Raw genomic sequence first — 23,757 nt, 5'->3', positions numbered from 1 at the left:
TGACAATGCAATAGATTACATCTGATCTCCTGTTCATTTATGGAGAGACATATTTCAAACGTAGAAGAAATACAAAACAATTTTACTATAGCAAACCTTCAACAATCTTTTTTTTGAGTAGGAAATAGCAAGGGGTGACAGGCCTGCACGACTTCTAACAATGGAAACATTTTTGAATTGTAACCTCTTTATATTTTTGCTCTGACAAGCACGTCATTTAGAGATTTTCCTTTTTTTAAAGGAAATTAGTCGTGACTCTTTGAAGATTTATCGTAGGAAAGGTGTCATTTTCCCATTAAAAGGTTGGGCGCGATTGGTTGATATTGTTACGAAAGGCAATACTTGTTTGGGGGTGTTGTCTTTTTGCTTCAATGCAGATGACCTTTCTATAAATTTGACATCTCACAAAAGTTTTTCAATCAGATTATTTGGGTAGCCTCCAACAAGAAGTCGTGATTTACTTTTTTGTTTATATTTTCCGCAAATGTTGTTTTTGAGGAGTTTGTTCGTAGGCGTCTTAGGGCTTCGCCCTTAACAAATCCTTTTTTGACTCCTGGTGGGTGGCTAGAGGGAAAATGTGTGTATTGAAAAAGGTTTCAGTCCGTTTTAAATGCATTTTAATATCCAGTATGGAATGATGATGGAATTGATTGCCTTTGTATACAACTGTATCCAGAAATGAAGCCTCGTCATTTGAGATTTCAGCCGTAAATTTGATTGTTGGATGAGATGAGTTTGCTTGCCAGATGAACCGTTCTATATCATGTTTACAAGTGTCCCACAGAGAAAAGATATCGCCAATGTAACGTTTCCAAACTGAAGGTTTTCATTGCTTTGGCCAACAATTTGCGTTTCAATGTCGGCCATAAAAATGTTTGCAAAAGTAACGGTCATTTTTGTGCCCATGGCAGTACCATGGATTTGGAGCTAGTTCCTTCCATTGAATTGGAAAGGATTTTCTTTGGGAATAAGAGCAATGAGAGCAGGGATGGCGCAGTGGTGAGAGCACTCGCCTCCCACCAATGTGGCCCGGGTTCGATTCTCGGTCTCGGTGTCATATGTGGGTTGAGTTTGTTGTTGGTTCTCGTCTCTGCTCCGAGGGTTCTTCTTCGGGTACTCCAGTTTTCCTCCCTCCACAAAACCCAACATTTCCAAATTCCACTGAATTCGATCTGGAAACAGTGGATGGAAGAGCAACCCTGTGGAATTCACTAAAATTGTCATTTTTTTTCTCCCAATGAGTGTTAGCATTTCTCTCAGGTCTGGGGTGGGAATGGGAGGGTTGCTGCTGTGAAAATTGTTTTATGCTTTGCGAACTTTTTGACCGAGAAAACAACACTGAATATACGTACTATATTGCCTTCGAACTTCTCACGCTTTTCAAGTTCGCTTTTGCGTTCAACTGTAAAGAAAGGTATCGATCAACACGACGAAGCAGAGTTCCTTGACAAGTGAAAAAACGTCTCTCGAGTCATGAGGTGCGATCCCTTTAGTAGCTCATTTCTTTCTCGATAATCCGAATACTCGAATTTCGAGAAAATCGAGACTCCAAATAGACTGTCACCTTGGGCTGTACTTTAATTAAACTGTCCGGAGCTTTGCATGTCTTTAAGATTAAAAGAAGTTCTGTCGAAAAAAAAATCATGCAGAGCTTTGACGTCCAAAAAAAAATACCTGCAGACAAATTGGACTGACAAAAAAATCATCCACTAAAAAATGTTTAACCTCCCTCCCGTGATTTCTAATGGTCCACCCCTAATAGGGTGCCAAACATGACGTGCTTTGTCGCCAAACATTTGAAGTTTGGCAGCCGTTGAGAAATCTGTCGCGCCAGATCAGCGTTTCCCACTCAGAAGCTTTCTTCATTTTTCTCAACTAACAGGCATATTTCTCGCTCAGAAACAGCGCACTTACCTCCAGAAAGTATTTTTAACATCTAAAAATACTTGCGAAGAATATTTTCTTGAGAAAAACAAATCAAGTCAACAACAGCCGCCTACTCCAAACTTCGAATGTTTGTTGCCAAAACATGTCATGTTCGCACGCAACTAAAACATGTATTTCCCTCCCTTGTAGACGCTTAGATGCAACCTACGGTAATGCTGATGAGGTGCACGAAGGATACACTGCCTGAAAAATCTTTGCTTTATACTGGACTTCTTCGTCCTCTGTACCCGATATCAAATGTCCCTACGGATTATAAATTAGTTGCCAAATTTCATAATATTTCTTCTCCACAGTGCAGTGTTCCGGAAACAAAAAACTGAACGATCAAACACCGTATTTTTTTCCAACTATTTTGTTCAACACCATGAGACACCGGCTAAATAATAGCAAACAATTATAATTATTAGGTATATTACACTGGTTCACGGCTACACGTGTCAAAAAATTAACAAAATTAAAATTGACAAAAAACAATAACAAGGATCAACAACGAACTTGTTGACTTATCGTAATCCCACGTCTCACACGCAGTCGTTTTTAGGATGTCTTATTACTCTCGTCCTTGAAGGATGATACGACTTTCCTAAAAACAACTGCTTGTGAGGCTACAAAACCCTTTCTAGGCCAGAAACTTTATAGTGCGTTGTATCTATAAACAAAACCTTTTTTACGTATTTTGGCGTGAATAAAGACAGAAGGATTTACTTTCACTAATGTAAGCATTTGAGATATCAACATTGCTTCCCCTATAGACGCTCCCTCCCTGAGTCCTGCCTTACTTGAAGCGTGCAGCAACAGCTTTACCATAGACTATCCCTGAGGCCTAGCTTCCCTTATACTCACTTACTCACTTAGAGGAACCAAATTGTAATACGTCAGTCATAGACCTCTTTATCCATTCAAAGAAGGAACGATTGTTTTAATGTGTTGTCTCTCAAAGGAAGGTAAACTGTTGCAAAAACAAAAAGCAGAAGGAACTTTTTAAACTAAGGAAAACAGTGTAAGGAGTTTTACACTCGACAGACTACCGGATTACAGACGATCAAATCCTTTCAGCACTGTACGATGATACATTTAAGTTTTACTTCGATATTTCCTTAAACCTCGTTTCCAGGACGAGGTTGCATTTCCTTTCAGGTTGTACCGTGTAAAAATTCCTGTATTATCACCGTTGCAGCGTGACTAGTGTGTTCTAGTTTTAGATTAAGTGCGATGTATGAAATGCAGTTTTAATATTCGTGCACAATAATTGCACTCGTTACTATTGATCATGCATCAACTTTGTTTAGTCACTGCTACAGTAACGAGTACCACTACGATAAGCCAAGAGGTCGTATACGTAGAAGGAACCACAGTTCCTTATTTTGATGTAAATGGTTCCTTAAGAGCAACTTGTCCGACTGAAACACACCTGTCTTGTTACTTGACCATCGGCCACTGCAGGACTGATGTGTACCATTAAGCCAAGCTGGTGAGTTAGTATTACACCTGTATACTGGTGGACAAGAGGAAGCCATTCTTGTTCCTGCTGCACCTTGAAAACGATACCAGCCAGGATCTCTTTAGCCCAATGCTGTCTTCTTGGTATGAAATTTTCCTGTCAGCGTTTGTTAGTGCCGTATAGATTTCACACTCTATACCCAAGAAAACTAAAAATAAAAAAGGGAAGAAATATGGCTTTTTCTGTCATTTACCTTGCAACAATTTTACGTGAGCAGCGATTGTTTGAGTGGCTTGATAATTATCTCCCAACAAGACTTTTGGAGGCATTTTTTTTAAAATCAAAATATGGATTTTTTTTTATCACATTATACAAAGTTTAGTTTATCATAGTAACTTCGTTATGCATTTTTTTTACCATTTAAGGACTGTGCCTTCTAAGATTGAGGTATTTTTGCGTTGTCTATGACTGCGTCGAAAAAACAGTATTGGACTCCAAAAAGAAAATTGGGGATAACACGCATTTTCAGAGATTATCAAGCAACAATAATTTTTAAACGCTTTAAAATACAAAGCAATGTAATATTATGAGGCACCGCGTTTGTAATTTTTTTTATTTAAACCAAATTAATGATGTTTACCCGTCATTTCTATATAATTGGAAGAGATTGAAAATTTATTTATAAATAAGGAAAAAGTACTCGTTGAGTGATACGACAATCATTATTTCTCAACAAACCTGAGGGTGAACACATTAAATATAAAAATCCGATTGCAGCTATTGCGGGATTCAAGGAATTTTGCAAGGCGAATTCGTCCCAAATACATGTTCCACGGACAAAATAGAGGCGTCCACCATTTCTACGTCAAATCTTTCTCACTGGAATCTTTCCAGTTCCAACATAATTCCAAAGCTGTTGTAGGTTACAGATCGAGGTGACTTTTTTGAAAAAATTCTTTTGAATCACGGCGGGTGAATATATCAGCGATCAGGATGAAAATACGGATTGTGGAGATATTAACCCTTTCTAACTGCTGTGTATACTGAGACCGATCATAGTAAAATAAGCATAATCTGTTGACGAATATTTATAAAGATCTTATAAGGAAAACTTACTTGGACGGGGTTGTTTCACCTGGAAGTAATATCTGCGTGGATCAACTTCCAAATCGTCAGGTCTAGCTTCATTGGTGCGGTTGTTTAACTCACATATGTTTTCCAGAATGACGTAATTGAAGCTTTGACATCTCTCGTTACCTTTGCAGGTATCAAGACACTCAGATGGACTCTTCACCTTCATTGTCTTGAACGTGAATCCCTTAAGCCTCTTACCCGTGACGGAATTTTCGCTTTCACATTGCTGAGTCGTGGCTTTGGAAAACATTTGATACAGTGAAAGTACAGTTAAGATATTGAAGAATTTTGCTGACACCATACTGTGGGACTTAAGTCCTGCAAAGGACATACAACAAGAAAAGCAGTTATTAAAGGTCCAAATTACGTGATAATCTATTCCTATTTTCCATATCTTTTTACATTACCAACAAAATAAAATAGAACAATTGTTGACGACGTATTTATGTAATTTACCGAAAATGACTGAAAAAAAAATACCGTGTACAAGGTTAATCACGAAAGATAAATAGAAATAATGAAAAATCCCACTATCAATGTATGCGATTCGTTAGCTTTATTCATAACTTTCCTCGGTTTGAGAAGTCAGTTAAGAAGATCCAGTTTCGTGCCTCACCTGTGGTTCAAATCCCACGAAACACCTGTTTTTAAAAGTTGAATACATCTTACCTATCTTTTCTTCAGTTGGTGTTAATTTTGTCCTAGTGAATTTGGTGTTTGCAGTAAGGCGTATTTCGTTAAAAATTAATCAGCTTGTTTTCATTGTGTTCATATCCTCCGCCTTAACGGACGTCTCGTTTAATTTGTGTTTTTAGTATTTAAGCGACGTCCTGCTCAAAGATACAGACACTTCAAGCCACAGCTAATATAACAGGGCCCCCTGCTTACCAACCGCGCTCTGATTTATCGAATTCAGATTACGTATACCTTTGGAGGTGTCTCGAGTCCAAGCGATGTAGCGCGTCCGGTACCTGAACCATCATATCAAATTAGAGCTTATAGGGCTGGCTATCAAACTATACCAAGAATTTCAAAATAAAACGAATTGCCGTTTAAAATGAATTTACTGTTTTCTCGAAGTATTTTTTTTTCACTTGGAGGAGACACTTTAAAGAGCTAAAACTCAAAGGGAATTTGTTCGTTTGCCTTCAAATTTGGACAGTCGCTAGTTTAACATATAAACGATAAACAGGTGTCTACGAATTTTTTCTTTCCAGATATTTTTTACCCGAGAGCGACTTTTATACGGTCACTCCACATTTTTTTTATCCTATTTCGAAAATGTTCTGTAACTTTTCACTGCGATTGAATATGGCAAAACGCAGAGACGTTTTTTAAGCGCTTTGGGTCCGAAACTGAGGAGCAAATTCGCTTTGACTTGTGCTTTCAAAAGGTGATTCGTACGCTCGCATTTAGAGGTCGTGAAAAATTTGACAATTTATTTTATTTCAAAATTCTTGGTATAGTTTGATAGCCAGCTCTATAAGCTTTAATTTGAAATAGGGTTTTAGGTATCTACGCTTAAATTAGACGTGCCACATCGCTTGGACGCGAGACACCTCTGAAGGTATAGGGCAACCTTAATGCAGTCGTCATCTTGTATACGTTTTGTTGTAAGACAGCTTTGAAGCTACTTATTCCGTTTTATATTTGATATTCTGGGCTCGCATCCTACTGTTATTTGAGACTACTATTATTGCATCTTCTATCGCTTTAGTTAATTAATCAATTAATTAATTTAAATGGAACCTTGAACCGCAGGTACATTAAATAGACAGGTTTGGCATGAAATTGGAAAACCATTTTTGGTCATATGCCTACCTTGACAATTGTGAAGGGACTGGGATTCGTGTTTCGCATTTGAAACAACCTTCTTCTTTCTTTATGATTTTTTTATTAACTTCGTAAACATAAAAAATACCATAAATCCTTTCTTTTTTTTAAACAGATTAAGCCTTGTATGCGGCGGGCAGGTGATCGAATTATTTCTGCTGATGATTTGCCAGCAGTCTGTTAGATGGAACAGCAAAATCATTAAGCTGACCGCACGGTTTAATGAACCTCCGCCTTCACAAATTTGCAAGACGAGAAGACTATGGAAACTACCCAGTGTAATATGTTAAAGTTAATTATGAAAATGCCGAGGTAAAGTCTAGAAATGTGAAACGAGAATTATATGGTTACGCTAGCTTTCTGGCATTCATTTTGGTATAACACGTCTCACTGTCGAGAGCAACTTAACGTAACATACCAGGGAATAACTTTATTAGCATTCTTTGAATTTTGAGCAGGAGGGATGTTTTATCTTGTTTGCGCCCACTTCACTGGAACTTTTCTTTCGCGTTCTTTTGATTTCGCTTGTTGCAGTTGGCTATATATCCTAAAGACAATGCACGCCTAAGTTGTACGATATAAATAACCATGATAGGCAATATATTTAACAGCATCAGCAGCTTTATTAATATAGCACTACAAAGAGCATACTACATTAGAATGCAAGGTTTCTTTATAATAAGAATAATGGATATTGTCCACGCTTGGTGAACGATAATAACAGTCTGAATGGGGCGCATGCTCAGTTCTGGGTTGGAAGGTAAACTGAGGGTCACTTCTTAGCCCTGAGCAACGCATTCATAGCAAACTTCACTGTATTGGTTACAGTTATCCTGCTATACCAGTTATCAGTTAAATTTAATTCATTTTTGAGTTCTCATTTTTACCGTTTCTTAGTTACTCACTAGCCGGACCAATCCAGACTCTCTAGGCCTGGTAAAAATTCAATTGCCAAGCGCAAATAAGACATTTTCTTATTATACAATATGAATGTATTAACTTCATGCGTATATTGATTTTTAGTTCATAATCAAGAAAACCATACTGACGTACACTTTCAATAACCTAGCATTCGGGGCATCAAGGTGCTACGTTGCTCTGTTTTTGGAAACGTGTTATAGGAAATGCAGTCATTTCGGTTTAATTAACTTTGTAAATAAACTGGTGGTATACAGGATGTATAGTTTAAGGTAGATCGATTATAAAATGATTTTAAAGCTTTAGATGAATATAACCCGAAAACGAACCCTGTGACCCCCATTTTTACCACCGAATTGTAATCAGCATGCCAAGACGCAACCATTTTGTTATGGTCAAAAAAATTGTAAGGATAGTTTGAGAGGGGGGTTAGCGTGGAAGCATTCTCTGTTTTCTATGATGATGGATGCATTGTCTAAAAGATCATATCTCTAGTCTGGCGTTGTCCGCCCTCTTTACCAGATACCAACCGTCCTGACGGATATGAGATGAACGCCATGCCTAAACTGTCAAAGTTATTCCTGGCCATAATGTTTGCTTTTTTGTCAAACTTCCTATTTGAATGCATAATCTTATATCTTTTTTCATACTATACATCTTAAATAATTTAGTCAAATTCTTTGTAGGATATTCTTTTCACCTGTATTAAAAGTCGAAACTAAAAGGCTGCGGGCTAACTAGAAAACTTTCCAGTTAACTTAGCCCTCAGGCTCTAATAATACATTATTGCAATTAAAACGAAATTTATTTCTTCTGTTTAAACAGTACTATTTGCAAAATTGTCACTAGCTTCAGAAAGCAAATAAAACTTCTCCCTCTTCTTATTAAATAACATTTCTTCTTCACAGTGCAGCGCTCCGAGAAAAACAAACTGATCAAAAACCTTGCTTGCTTTTTAATTCAATGGAAAAATAAAAGGACAGGGTGACTTGCTTTTCCTTTCACTTTCACTGGATGAGGCAAATCCATCAGGACAGATGAGTTACAATCGCCTCATTGAAAATCATTAGTCTGTGAGGTGAAGTCGTACTGGCCGTTAAGATTCAAACATTGCTTACCCTTTAGATACCCCTCCCTCCTGCCTTACTCGAAGCGAGCAACAACGGCGTTGCCATCGACTATCCCAGAAACAATTCTTCCCTTATGCTTACCAAAGGGAACGCCGTTAAGGGAAACCAGGTTGCAAAATGTCACTTAAAGAGTTTTACACTTTCACTTAAGAAGGAAAAACGTTTTCGCCAATGTGCTGTTTTCAAACGATGATAAATTGTCGGAAAAAAATAAAACAGACGACTGAATTGGTTGAGCTAACGAAAGCAACTTATTACATTTTACACAAAGTAGACAATCAGCTCTTTTCAGTAGTGCATTCTATGTACTAGATAAAACATGAGTGGAAGATCTATATGGGCGTTCTCAATGGCGAGCCAAAGGCGAGCCATTGTACACTGTAAAGCCCATGCAGATCGGACGAGTATATTTTACTGTACTTGTGAATTAAAACAAATTGAATGTATTGTGTTTTGCATTTTAATCAGCAGAGATCTGTATCAAAAGGTGATGTATACTAATTAGCTAAGTAGGAGTTTGTACCAAAAGTTAGTTCCACTGTTTAATAGTTCATTGATTTATATTGGGGTTCACAGAGATGTACATGTGACTCAAATTCTACCTATTGATTGGTCATAACTTTGATGAATAATTAATGAATTTTTCAACAAAGTTTACATCTCAACGTTTCCTTTGCCATTTTTTGTAATGTACAATTTACTGTGCCATCACCGTTGTAACATGACTACTGTAGATAGTGTTATATTTTAGATTATTAAAAACTGGATCATTGTATAATGCAATTCAAGGGATTTGATTGGCTGAGCGGCCATGGTATATAAGCAATTATACCATGGCCAAGAAATGGCGGCCATTAAATTGTCTGCTGGTTCTTCTCTCACAGCGAAATCAGTTAGATCTAGCAATATTTCTTGAATGTTCTTAATAAAACAATTGTTCCACTTGCGCTTGTTGGATATGAGATGATTATAGCCAACTCGGCGCTACGCGCCTCGTTGGCTATCTATCATCTCATATCCAACGCGCGCTCGTGGAATAATTGTTAATTAGTCGTCATGTATTAAAATTGGTATTGTACTGGTCTAGCTTGCAATGGAGGCTACTGTGGGGAACCATATTTTAAAAAAAATGTTTGTATGAGAAAAAATCCCCGCTTTTGGCCTCGTGTGCAAGCTAGTTCCAGTTCAATACCAGGAATACGAATGCCATTTATAGTAATACACGTGTACAATATAACTGCACCTCGCTGCTATTAGGGACCTTAAGCAGCGATGACGGCAAAGCCAAAGATAACGTCGCTTGAAAATACAGCTATCTTTCATTTGTGCTACTTCGCGATTATTTCAACTCGTTCAACTTCTACGGAAACGGCGAACTACCCAGGAACCAAATTGGTAGGAGCGGCGTTCAAGTTAAGAAAGAAAATCAAATGTTCAACGTGTTGTGCTCACGTTCTCTCGAATTTGGTCATTTCACGTTGTTGTTTTGCAGACGACGGCAAAGCAATGTACCAAAATTGAGAACGCACGTGCACAGCGATTGTTTTTTGCTCATTAAACCTATTTCTTTGGTCCGTTGTCGTTGCCGCCGCCGTCGTCATTGTTTAAGCTCCCTATTAATCGTCATCTATGTTTAGTCACTGCTACAGTAACGAGTAAAACCACCGTATTCCAAAAGGTAATATACATAGTAAGAACCACAGTTCCTCACTTTGATGTTAACGGTTCCGTGGCAGCAACGGCTTAGCCAGTGGAAACACACCTGTCTTGTTACTTGACCATCCGCCACTGCAGGATGTGTACCATTAAGCCAACCTGGTGCGTTAGTATTACAGCTGTATACTGGTGGACAAGAGGACGCCATTCTTGTTCCTGCCGCGCCTTGAAAACGATACCAGCCAGGGACAAGTTCATCGTGTACCCGCTTACTTGTGTTTAAAAATGAAACCTTCCTGTCAGCGTTGGTCAGTGCCGTATAGTTATAACATTCTGTATAAACTATGGGAAGTAAATGAATAAAATTTAAAAAAATCTTACTGACATTTACTTAAGAACAGTTTTATGTGGCAAGTCATTGTTCAATGCAAGTGGCTTGATAATTCTGTGGTAAAAAAAAGTCTTTTTAGAGGCTTTTTTTATGATCCGCAATAAAGATTTTTATCATTTTATACAAAATTAAGTTTATGGGCGTAGAAGTATTTTTGCGCCGTTCATGACTCGGTGGAGCAGATGTTTGCGAGGGCAATCGGAATCCAAAAAGTAAATTGGGGGAGCCACTGATTTTTCAGAGATAATTAAGCAACAGTAGTATACCTTCAGCAAAGATAAGCCTCGTTAGTGCCGAGGTGCCGAGGTACATCATTGATATACATAAGGGTCGAGTCCATGACGTCATCTATTGTTATAACCTAGGGAAAAATGCCTTCTTGCATACTAATTAAGTGATTAGGTAGTGCCTTCCTGCATACTAATTTTTTTTCACTTCCTCCATACTTATACTTGCCGAGGTTTATTCATGAGCGTCACTCCAGTACAAAAAAAAAACAATAAACTTGCCTAGGCTTGCCCGCTCTATACCCACCCTGATTGGATCTTAAGGCTTGTATTGTCAGTTTAGTTCGTATAATAATTTTATATTTTTCGTATCCTCTACTTAAAGGTGATAAAGTAATTTTTAAGGCCTCTCAAAAAGAATGTGTCTTGTTTCATAGTAATTATTTAGCATTCGGATGTTTTAATTGATGTTTCAATTGACTATTTCTATAGAGTGAGTGCACGGCGACCATGTTGGAGGACTAAAACAATAGAAGATATTTGCATAAAAATAGAATATATTTCCCAAAGGAAAATCAATGTATTGTTTCGGTCCTCCAACATGGCCGTTGTGCACACACTCTATAGGCTTAAGCTGTCTATTGTGCATACTGCATGCTTGCATAATTAGTGGCTAACGGACCGTGAAAAAAGAGATTACCCAAAAGCTTTAGTCTCTTATCTGAAAGCCAGAAACAGGTGCTGGTGGTGGAGGAGAGAGAGCAATAGGAATGTGGTGGTAGTGGTGGAGGGAGAACAATAGAAATGTGGTGGCGGTGGTGGTAACTCATCCAAGGCCAGATGGTCCGTACCAGAGATAAGAATTAGTTTTGCCAAAATACACTAATAGAGAAGAACAACACAACTGTTCTAAGGAAATACATAAAAAGGGAAAACAGTCAGGTTGATAAAATACTTTTACAGTCGAACGAGGTCAAGCGTACCCCCCTAGATTTTGTTAATGAATCTATTATTTGAAAATTGAACCCGTTGGTCGTTTCAAGTGGGTGTCAGTAAAACGCGGGGTTGGGGCCGGGGTCGGGGTCGGGGTCGGGGTCTTTTTTTTTTTTCAACATCACAGGTCATTTGTGGGTCAAATGAAGATTAAAGCCAATATTCTCTATTGTCTAAAGCTTACTAGCTTAGGATAGGTCATCGGTGACAACACTCGATGCAATTCCGTATTCAGGCGGACATTGGTTCTATGAATTGACTACCTTTTATCCTTCTAAGAAACGAAATGAGGCAAAAAATACAAGGTACGAAACAATATATTTCCTTGAACTAACAAATTCTTGAACTAGAATGTGCATGAACTTACTATGAACTTCCGTGATCGTGCTCGTTTGTTACAGTCAATCCATGTCACGCGTGACTATTATTTCCGAGAATGAATTAAACATGCGTTCGAATTCCTTTGTAAAGCTCGGCATTTGAATGGAATGTAGAACATTTCTCTGGAAATCTTTCCGAAAAAGACGCATTAACTGACAAAAAAAAAAAAAAGATTCAAAATGCTAGGGAAATTTCTACGAGAACTCTGAAATCTCATTGCCGACATCAAAACTGACATGTAAATAGGCCTCATCACGGTTTTCGACGCCATTTTGACGAGTAGGCAAACAGGCTTGAAATGAAAATCCGATGTCAAATAATTTCCATGAAACATTGATGCTGAAAAATTCATGAATTGGAAACTTTTGGCATTAGGAAAAGGATTCTAAGAAATAAAATTGGAGGGATGTAACTGTGCCAGAAAGCGTCTAGTCGCGTTTTGAACTTTCCATACATTTTCCTGTATTTTTTTCCCGCGAACTATTTTTAGTAGCAGTTTACGGCTGGTTCGCTTTACAGACAAATGCTCGGAAAGTTCAAAACACGACTGGACGCTTTCTGGCCCAGCTACATCCCTCCAATTTTTTTCCCTAAAATCCTTTTCCTAGTGCTAAAAGTTTCCAATTCATGAATTTTTCAACAGCGATGTTTTATGAAAATTATTTGACATCGGTTTCCATACAAACACTGTTATTTCAAGCCTGTTTGCCTACTCGTCAAAATGGCGTCGAAAATCGTGGGGTTGTTCATAGTAAGATGATGCACATTCTAGTTCAAGAATTTGTTAGTTCAAGGAAATGTGTTGTCTCGTACCTTGTATTTTTTGCCTCATTTCGTTTCTTAGAAGAATAAAAGGTAGTCAATTTACAGAACCAATGTCCGCCAGAATACGGAACTGCATCGAGTGTTGTCACCGATGACCTATCCTGAGCAAGTAAGCTTTAGAGATTTAATCTTTTTATATTGGCTTTAATCCTTATTTGACCCACAAATGACCTGTGATGTTGGAAAAAAAAAAAAAAAGAAAAAAGAAAAAAAAAAAGAGACCCCGACCCCGACCTCGCGTTTTACTGACACCCGTTTCAAGTATTCAAATCAAAATTCGATTTCTGATTAGATTATACGAACAATGCATGAAACCAGAAAACCAGAAAGCCCGCCGGAAAACGCCTCTTAACATATTCAGAGCGGAAATTCTTGATTTATATAATAGTGGATTTTCTAAAAAGCAGATTTCTCTTGATTTGCAGCAGTCAATGCGTACTGTCGGAAAGAAAATTCGCCATTTTTAACTGGGCACGGTGTATTAAAGTGGGTTCTGTCAAGTAAGTTTAAACTCACTAATGATCACTAAACGGACATTTTACGTTTATACACTGGCGTTTATCCCGTTAGTTATTCAAACAAAAATGAAAAAGGATTGGAAGCGTTTTATCATAATAAGCAGTTCTCTTTTTGAGGTATATGCAAATTAATTTAGCGAAAAGTATGCCAACTCACAGTGAAAGATGTTCATTTCAGTTGACTTTCGACAATGGCAATGACCTTTGGCGCATGTGCGCTATTCTTTGCGGTATAATAGTCTGATGAAACATATACCATACTTTTTCATGCTACAAGGTGGGTAATGCTATACATGAAAGATAAATTGGAAGTTTTCAGTCCGACTCATTTGCAAGCGCTTGAATTTGTGCTCTTGCCATGACCAAATTTGCATAATTAGTTTAGTTATAATTAGTTTAGTTTATTGTTTTGCCATAAAAAAAAGTTTACAATTACAAATTATTATTATTTTTTAATGGCGAGGAAGCCCATGGGAAGCCACCGGGCTTATAAGGAATGGGCTCCCTCAGTTAAATAATTAGAACAAAGTATACGCATGGGACCAAAATAAAAGGCAGAGCTACAGTAAATCTTAAAAATATACTACCTAGTCATATTAATCATAGTTAGGCTACAAAAGATAAATAAATAAATAAATAAATAAAAAAATCGAAAATGAAAGTGAAAAACAGAGGTAAATAAATAAATAAATATTTATGATAAGAGGAATAGTTTCAGCTTACTACAAAAGGAGGCGGTACTTGTTGCATTTCGAATTTCAGGACTGAGAGAGTTATAAAAATTAGGACTTTGAAAACTGATTGAGAACTTTCTTATATTAGTCCTGCACTGTGGTAGGTAAAAAAGCTGCGAACTTCTAGTGCCATAGGAATGCATTTGTTGTGTCACCAAAAACATGTCATTGAAGCTATTAGGAAGTAAACCAGATTTATATTGATACATAAATTTTCCGTAACATGCATTAACGATCAAGGAGAAGGAGTTAGACAGAGTCAATTCCTACAAGTATCTGGGCGTAATTATCAATGAGAATCTGTCTTGGACTGATCACGTGGATTACATCAAGAACAAAGTGTCTCAGAGGCTTGGCGTTCTACAGAGAATAAAACATCTCCTGCCAAGAGATACAAGGGAACTCTTTGTAAAAGCCATGGTGCTGCCAATCCTTGATTATGCTGATGTAACTTGGGGGGACAAGTCCAACACCACACTGATGAACAAGATCCAATTACTCCAGAATAAAGCAGCTAAATTAATTTTAAATATGCCAAAACATTCATCAGCAACAGAAGCCCTTGATCTACTGGGTTGGGATACATTGGAAAAAAGGCGAAGATCTCATCGCTTATTTTTAGTTTTTAAGTCCTTGAATGGTTTGATTGATTGGAATTTTAATTTTAATCATTTTAAAGACATCCATGATTATAACACTCGTTTTAGTAATAACATCTGTAAACCACAATCAAAGCGCTCATGGGGACAGCATCGTTTTATTTGTCATGCGGTAGATGACTGGAACACTCTCCCAGACGGCATTAGGAACATTTCCAATTTTTTAGTTTTTAGACGTCTTATTAGAAACATGTAGACTTTTTTTATCGATCTTATCCTTTTTACTTTTCATTTTTTAGATAGCTATATTTGTAATCTTTTTGTATTCTTACGTTAGATTTATGCAGGGCCTCACTGAAAACCACATTTTGTGACGTGGGCTCCCTGTTAAAAATATCTTATTTATTATCCTATTTGAGGTTTGCAGATATCCTTAAGATTCAGAATTCTTAAGTTTTTAAATAAGGATTCAGTGTGAGCATCAAAAGCAGTCCTCGACATCATTCTTACAACCCGTTTTTGTAGTGTAATTAATCTTCTTAGGTTTGTTGGGTAAGTTGATGCCCAGACGCTCGCACAGTAGGATAAATACGGATAGATAAGGCTATAATAAAGTGTCAGTAAGGCGGAGTTATTAAGGCAAAAACTTGATTTATAAATTAGACCTATGGCTTTAGGCACTTTCCTTGCAACATTATGTATATGTGATTTCCATGTTAATTGTTCATCCAAAATTACACCAAGAAAAGTAGCTTCCTTAACATGATTAATCGAATAATTACTAATATTAAAAGCTAAATCAAGTCTTTGCCTATTTTGTCTGGGTCTGAATACGATAAAATTAGATTCTTAACATTAATAGATAGCTTATTTGTATAAAACCAACATGTTATCTTTTTCAATTCTAAATTTACAACTTCCATAAGATAGGAAGCATCAGTATGTGAATAGAAGATATTAGTGTCATCAGCAAATAAGATCAGCTCTAAGACCTTGGACACATTACATAGATCATTTATATATACTAAGAACAACAGGGGATCTAGGATAGATCCCTGTGGGACTCCGCAGGTACTATCTAATGATGAAGAGTTATAGCCATTAATGAATTACAGAACGTGTCAACAACATGCGGGAATAGTTTGAACGAACGAGCTGTTTCAAATGCACTGTAGTTTGAATTTTACAGACTATTGCTTTTACTGTTAGCGGGGATCAACGTTCAAATTAAAAGCCAATAATTTGACGATGACCCGCGCTAACAATGAATGAATGAATGCATTCTTTGAAACGACAAATGGGTTCAATTTCCAAATAATCGATCCATTAATAGAGTCTAGGGGTTATAGCGGGGTACGCTTGACCTGGTTCGACTGTAAAAGTGGTTTGCCTTGATTTCAACTTTCGCGGAGGCCCAAACCAGGGTTGAAGGGAGTAGCAAAGGTGTCTCAAACTCGTCGCAGTTCTTTGATAAATAGCTCAAAGAAATCGTAGCCTACCTACACAAGTCATCCCATCTCCAATGTATCCCACCTTGCAGGAACAAACAAAAGATCCATCACTGTTCTTGCAGTTGGCATTGACGTCACATATGGGTGCAGATGCACTGCACTCGTTGATGTCTAAAAAAAAGATGCGAAACAATTACATAGGAAAATAAAATTTATTTTCTAACTTCCCTTCCCACGTCCAAAAGAGAGCGCATCCCACTTCTTGCTCATGAATCAACCACTCTACATCAATTCTACAAGTATCATTCAAATCACTTTATAGTGTGCTATAAACATGTTTACGACTGTAATTTATCCAAGGCCAGATGGTCCCTACCAGAGATAAGAATTGGTTTGGCCAAAATACACCAACAGGGAAGAACACTACTGTTCTAAGGGAATACGTAAAAAGGGAAACCAGTCAGGTTGATAAAATACTTTTACATGTAAAATTGGTGTGCCTTGATTTCAACCTTCGCGGAGGCCCAAACCAGGGTTGACGGGAGTAGCAAAGCTGTCTCAAACTCGTCGCAGTTCTTTGATAAGTAGCTCAAAGAAATTGCATTTTTAGTCAGCTTACCTACACAAGTCATCCCATCTCCACTGTATCCCACCTTGCAGGAACAAACAAAAGATCCATTTCTGTTGGTGCAGTTGGCATTGACGTCGCAAATGGGGGGAGATGCACTGCACTCGTTGATGTCTAACAAAAAGATGCGAAACAGTTACATAGAAATTAAAATTTAGCTTCTAACATCCCATGTCGAAATGAAAGCGCATCCCAAATCTTGCTCCTGACTCCATTTTTTTCTATTTAGCCTAGTGTTATGATTCGTATAGGGGGTTTGGTGTTGGAATGCTCGCTCAGCTGAGCAGAGAGGTTATTCTGTACATCTATTCTACAACCACTCTACATCAATTCTACAAGTATCACTCAAATCACTTTATAGTGTGCTATAAACATGTTTACGACTGTAATTCTTCCAAGGCCAGATGGTCCCTACCAGAGATAAGAATTGGTTTTGCCAAAATACACCAACAGGGAAGAACAACACAACTGTTCTAAGGAAATACATAAAAGGAGAAACCAGTCAAGCTGAAAAAATACTTTTAAAATTGGTTTTCCTTGATTCCAACCTTCGCGGAGGCCCAAACTAGGGTTGAAGGGAGTGGGCAAAGCTGTCTCCAGCACAGCTGTTAACTCTAATCTTGGAAAAATACGAAATGCCAAATGATCCGGAAAATATCTGTCAAAACACCGAAAGGAAATACCAAATGTATTCTAAAATTAAAGCCGAAGATACACCATTACATTAAGTTCACAATATTGAGTAACGTGATTATGTAATGACCATGATGATGATGAAGTGAAGATGGCGATCAGATGGCGACTTTGCTCTTGATATTACTCTGTCATTTGACTTCCATACCATATTTTAGTCTCCACCATGTAATTCCTTTTGTTTGCTAATTAAAAAGAGGAATTCTTTCTTCCAAAGACGTGACATAAATTATATTATTTTGTATCGTCAAACCTGAAGTTGGACTGAACTTACCTTCCGTCTTCATGTCACAATGTGCAGACACGGCCTTGCCAGGTATTAAAGCAGACATCCAATACCTGCCGCTTACAGCTTTTCCTTCACTGTCCTTTATTTCTTTGCATGATTCGGCCGGCAGCTCAGGGATGGAGCCGAGAGCGACTGCAATTAAAAAATAATAATAATTTATGTTCGTTTATGTCTAATAAGTTTCCCATGAACAATTTTAATCAGTTCACTTCAGTTTGTGTCACGACTGGAATAACATCTGTCTGGGTCAGGAATGAAGTCCCCTGTTCTGGCTTCGTCTATCATTAACATTACGAAAACATTACGAAATTGGAACTTTGGCAACGATCATCTGTACGACAGGCTAACAGACAGCGAAGACCTAGATCGGCCGTCTTCGTCTTACAGATGTGTCGCTGTAACATCTTTGTCAAAGATGGACTGCTCGGTTCTAAAGGCTGGGCATTGCTGTCAGCCTCGGTTCTGTACAGCAGTTGTTCCAAAATAACAAAAACTGAGAAGCATGTCAATGGTTTCATGGCCTCTGTGTTAGTCACTGTCGACCTTTTCCAGTCGGCTGAAAATTAAGTGGCATTGTTGGATATCGAAATTATCAAAGTGCATGTGTATGCAGCCACATAGTAATAAGTGTTTTCTTGCCTTTTACTTCGTGTTTTGCTTTTTGAACGGGGAGGGGAAGGGGGAGGAGAGAGGACAGCCTTGCGGGCAGATCACGATTTTAAGAAACCCGTTTACGTGAGATACGGAGCTCTTGATGTAAAGTAGATGAAATGATTAATATATGAATTGCGGATGTAGATGAAAGTGAGAAGTGATCATCGCAGTGAATTTTCCAATTTATGCAATTGGAAATTAGAAACCTAAAAAAAATTCAGGCTTCAGCTCAGTTGGTAGAGCATCGCACCGGTAACGCGGAGGTCACGGGTTCGAATCCCGTTGAAGCCTAAATTTTTTTTTAGGCTTCTAATTTCCAATTGCATAAATTGGAAAATTCACTGCGATGATCACTTCTCACTTTCATACGGAGCTCATATTGGCGCGTCATGGTTCACATTCATAAGAGAAGAACTACTGGACGACGCAGATTAACAAGCCTTAGAAAAACGTGAGTATCGACGGCTTCCGAATAAAATGTTTTCACCGTCGCCTTCTGTGTTTGCCAACAAAAATTTAGCACAGTCAACGTTTGACTACTGTGAAGGCTTTTTAGGTTTCCAAAAGCACCTGCAAGTCTAAAATGTTGGCAGTAAGGAAATTAATCCGAATCATTTTCGTTAGCAGTAAATTTATACGTGTGTTTCAGTTTCTCCCTTTGTGGGTTTCAGTCAATATAAACTTTACGTAAAGTAATAAACATGATTTAAATCGCATTTCGTCATTATTTTCGAGAGGTGGAGCAAGAAAACTGTGAGCCTGGAGAGACAGGCAACATAAAAAGGAAAACATCTAAAGGCCTAAAAAAGTGTTCATTACACTTTGTTCTTTTCTTCCTATGCAAAGACAATTCGCCAAATTTTGGGATTTTAGTGTCTTCTGGCGCTGTTCTTTAGTCAAGCATAGCGGTGTCCTCGACTGTTCTCAACTGATTTTATTTTATTTTATTTAAATAATGTCCTTTATGGTATAAAAGCGAAACACCTTCGAAAACTGTCCCTACACTAAAACTGTACCTGTATTAACTAGGGTTTTTTTTTCGCTTTTAGAACTTTTCTGTCCGTTTATGAGCGTTGTTAGGGTTTTTCTATGCTTAGAATTATGGTAAAGTGTAGAAGCCGCCATCTTTTTCGGTACGGGGGATTCATCCGGCTGAGGATTAATGAAAGACGATGGCAGTAGGACAGAAAATCATGTATATGGTGAGGAGGAAGATAGTTGAAAACAGGATATTTTGCATCACAATAGGTTACATAAAGCTCATAATAACACCTTTTTACCTCTATTTTTAAACCGTTTCATGTACAATTTCGTACTGTCGGGGATGAGATTCTCAGGTCTCGCCTCTTTCGTGCGATTGTTCAGCTCACAGATGTCTTTGCCCATCAAGTGATTAATGCTTTGGCACCTGATCTCATTGTTGCATGCCTTTAGACAATAAAGGGAGCTTGGAACTCTCAGAGTCTGGAAGACATGTCCCTTTAGTGCCATGCCGTAGATTGGTTGCACGCTTCCGCAGGGCTCATTGTGTACAATACCGTAATTTGCCACTTGGACGCTTCCACAAGATTCAGAGTAGACAATGAACAGTTGAGAAAGCCCAGTGATAACGGAAAGGATGTGTATCATATCCAAACTGTGTGATCAAAGTAAATCCTTGAAAAGACAAAGGGAACACTATGATTAAGAACAGGTTTAGGTTCCTTTTGAATTCTCAAACGTTTTATGGGTCGGGAACAAAAACATGTGTACAAGTACACGTCCGATACATAACCGCGTACTTTTGAGCTTAACTGAGCCGTAGTTGTGTTAAGTTGACTTAAGTTGCATTTAAGTTTTTAGTTGAATTGTATGAAGAAATTACCGAAGAAATCTAAAAAGGGACGTTGGGGCCTATCGCATAGCGAGTAGCTTTATAAATTACTGGATATTCAACACTTTTGCAATTAAATAATTGAGTGCTCAGAAACTACTACAATTTATTTTCTTCTTGCATCTACAGTTTTGAAAGTTTTAGTGACCACATATTTCTCAGTAGGTTCTGTGCTATCTGAGCTAAAAGTTATACTGATATATTAACGTCACGCTGACACTAACGGAAACCTAAAAATTTGAAGGAAAAAAGTAGGGAAAATAGGGAAAAAAATAGTGTTCTGCTGCTGAAAGTAAGTATACTACTGTACCCTGGCTATAAACTTTCATTTACAGTACAGTTTTGACCAAAAGCACTGTCTGATTATGAAAGAAACAAATCCTTGCATCATCTACATATCAATGATAGTTGAGATTGCGAATCGCCCCAAATAGAGGGTCCTGAAGGGGTAAGATGGGAACTGGGATTGGCTTGCTTTTGCCCTGAGAAAATGGGATTTGGTCCCTGGGAATGGGAAAAATGTCAAAAATGGGAATAGGATAAATATTTTGTAACCAGGACAAGTCGAGACATCACCTATTTCCTGGGATTGAGTAAAGTCAAAAAAGTGTTAAAACACTTTGCTCGTGCCAATTTTTAGCATGTTTAGCCAGCGTCCGCACGTTTTATTTTCCCCCGATCGAATACGGTCAACGGTATTTGTGTACAGCGGTGTGTGTAAGGCCAAAGGTCTACAGAGCATGCGTATTTCTATAATCCAAACAACATGGCGGGATCGACGGCGGGAGCAGAGTTTTCGTGAAAGACTCGCTCTGTTGTCGTGGAAGTTAAGCACTTTTCTACTCAAAATGTTGTTATACACACCGAGAACTGTATACTGGCATTACCATTGGATTGTTCAACAACCAAGATGGAGAAGAATATTCGTGGAATGTGTGGCATTGAGGAATCGAGTAGACTGAGAGGATTTGCAGATTTTGCTATTGAAGTGTTTTACATTGTACAAGAGTGACGAGCCTGCATGACTCCCCAGCGCATGTCTTAGCCTTTTTTATAATTTGGCTCCCACGAGTATATCCCACAAGTGACCCCCCTTTTTTGTAACACATTAGGAGCGGGTCTCTGTAGATTTCTTTGAGCACTGGTTGTTGCTCTATCAACAATAGAACTAGAATGAAATTTGTTGTTGAATTAAACTGAGTGTTGGGTCGTATTTAGAAGCCGTATTTTTGTGGATGCGAAGAGAAAATAGCTGGTATGTATGACACTAGGATTTTTTCTGAATTCTGCTAGTGGGAATGTGATTTGAACAATGGGAAGTGGGATTTGGAAAAAAATGAGCTGGGAAATGGAATTGGTACCCTCCCCCCCACCCTTCAGGACCCTCCAATTAATTAAAAAAACGACAATAATTGCAATTTTTATTACCCTTCAAGCAATCGACAAGGTCATCAGTTAAATTAAAAACAGGCCCATGAAACTGATGTTATCAACGCACCATGTATGACATCAAAGAACACAATCGTAAGCGCAGCCCTAAACTGACCAACTGCACACACTCAGGGAAACGGTTCCCATTTGAAACCACCAATATACAAACCTAACCGTCTTCCTTTCTTGTTAAGACTCCGTTAGTAACATGCACAAACTAATATTATAGTACACGGCAAATTTCAACAAATTGTTTCTGTTTAGCACGTACTATCGGCTAATAATTTCAAAATTTCATAATTCAGATCGCTGGTTTTCTTTTTCCCAGTGTTTATGCGGTCATAGTGTTTCCTCGCAGTGTTATAATGCGTTGAATAACAACTTCTATTGACCCTTAACAAAGTCATCAAAACAAATACCCGAACAAAAAGAAAATGGAGAATCGATTTTCCTAAAATATTACCTTTTAATACTTTTCACCAGGACAACTTAGAAAGATTCTTCCATAGCCGTTTAACGCGGATATGAAAGGGGTTGCACGGGGATGCTGAATTCTCAAATACAAGCAGGTGCATGGCAGACTCGTACCCAATCGCTCTTTACGTGTTTTGTGGCGTGAGAAGATTGGATACGAGGATGGATTGAGGCGCGCGGGGTGTCATGGGAAGAGGCGAAGGAAAAATAGCGACTGGCAGATTTCGTTTGACAGATCCGTGCAATCGTGCGTGGAACCGTGCAGTGCTCTCTTTCAAGAAAACGGAGTAGTTTTAGACATTTCTTGCAAAATTCACCGCGGGTTCTAGTTTGGCATTTAACGAGCTAAAGCGTTCGTCCGATGAGTGATTTCTTTTTTGATTGCTTGTAATGTCGTGCTGCCGTAATGGCTTCTTCGCGGGAACATTCGCGGGAAGACGATGTGGGTGATTTGGGCAGTTCCTTCAGTGAATTGTGAATCGAAGGTTAGTATCACAGTCATATTTCGTCTTTCTGCGAATATTCGCGAAGAAGCCATTAGGGCAGCAAGAAATTTTAAAAGGGTTATCCAGTGAGCAGCACTTCTGCGAACTACTTGTGTAGTAACACTTTTTTATTTTCTCCTACGCGTTTCGAGTGACTAGCGCACACTTCATCAGGGAGTTTTACAATACTAACAAGTATGCCTATATTTATACCTAGCACAAATAAGGGAATTTTACAAATAATAAAAACACACCTACGGATATGCGTGGCAAAGCTACGCCTGTATTTGCGTCCAGGAAATAGGCGGCAAAAATTTTGAATGCGTGACATATTTTGAGCGTTACATAACTGGTTGGGGTCCAGAGTTTTAGCTACAACTATGTCACGCATTCAAAATTCTTGCCGCCTATTTCCTGGACGCAAATACAGGCGTAGCTTTGCCACGCATATCCGTAGGTGTGTTTTTATCATTTGTAAAATTCCTTTATTTGTGCTAGGTATAAATATAAGCATACTTGTTAGTATTGTAAAACTCCCTGATGCAGTGTGCGCTAGTCACACGAAACGCGTAGGAGAAAATAAAAAAGTTTTACTACACAAGTAGTTCGCAGAAGTGCTGCTCACTGGATAACCCTTTTAAAAATCCTCCACTCCAGTGAATAATTGTTAATTATTGAAGCTTAACAAAGTCATCAAATTCGCAAAAACAAATAAATAAAGAATGCATTTACCTGAAAAATGTTCCTGTTTCTGTAGTCGTAACGCTTCATTTCAGCTAATAAATTATTAAGGGCCCTCTTCAATCCCACACAAACATCCTTTTCTCACCATTTTACAAACCTCATTTTGAAGAGGAAAGAGTTAAAAATTCTTCAGCGAAATTAACTATATCGCAGAATACTGTTTTATAAAGATAGCGAATATTCAGGGGATCATGACCGTTTTGGGGCAGTGTTATGACGACTTGAATAATAAGCTTTATTGGCCATTAACAAAGTCATTAACTTAATTTAGCAAAAAAAATTCGCAAGCAAAAAAAGCTGTGCAATTT

The 23,757-nt window shown here is 38.1% G+C and overlaps 1 protein-coding gene across 4 annotated transcripts in view; it reads right to left on the bottom strand.

Moving 5' to 3' along the window:
* The window catches only part of LOC146480151 (uncharacterized), a 90,692-nt gene that overhangs the window by 14,649 nt on the left and 52,286 nt on the right, over positions 1-23,757 (bottom strand). For 2 of the 4 annotated variants that reach the window (XM_085110022.1, XM_085110023.1), the window contains 4 exons: positions 19,723-20,098; positions 17,774-17,920; positions 16,798-16,920; positions 16,227-16,349 (listed from right to left, as the gene is read on the bottom strand). The exons of the other annotated variants lie outside the window; for them this stretch is intronic. In XM_085110022.1, the coding sequence (XP_084966148.1) occupies positions 16,227-16,349; positions 16,798-16,920; positions 17,774-17,920; positions 19,723-20,071 (742 nt within the window). In that variant the 5' untranslated portion in view covers positions 20,072-20,098. The remainder of the gene's footprint in view (positions 1-16,226; positions 16,350-16,797; positions 16,921-17,773; positions 17,921-19,722; positions 20,099-23,757) is intronic. 4 annotated transcript variants of the gene reach the window in all.

Source organism: Pavona decussata, unplaced genomic scaffold (genome assembly GCF_977016875.1).
Source record: "Pavona decussata unplaced genomic scaffold, jaPavDecu1.1 SCAFFOLD_55, whole genome shotgun sequence".
In the NCBI taxonomy this organism is placed as follows: Eukaryota; Metazoa; Cnidaria; class Anthozoa; order Scleractinia; family Agariciidae; genus Pavona; species Pavona decussata.
This window is presented reverse-complemented; position numbering and strand designations above follow the sequence as displayed.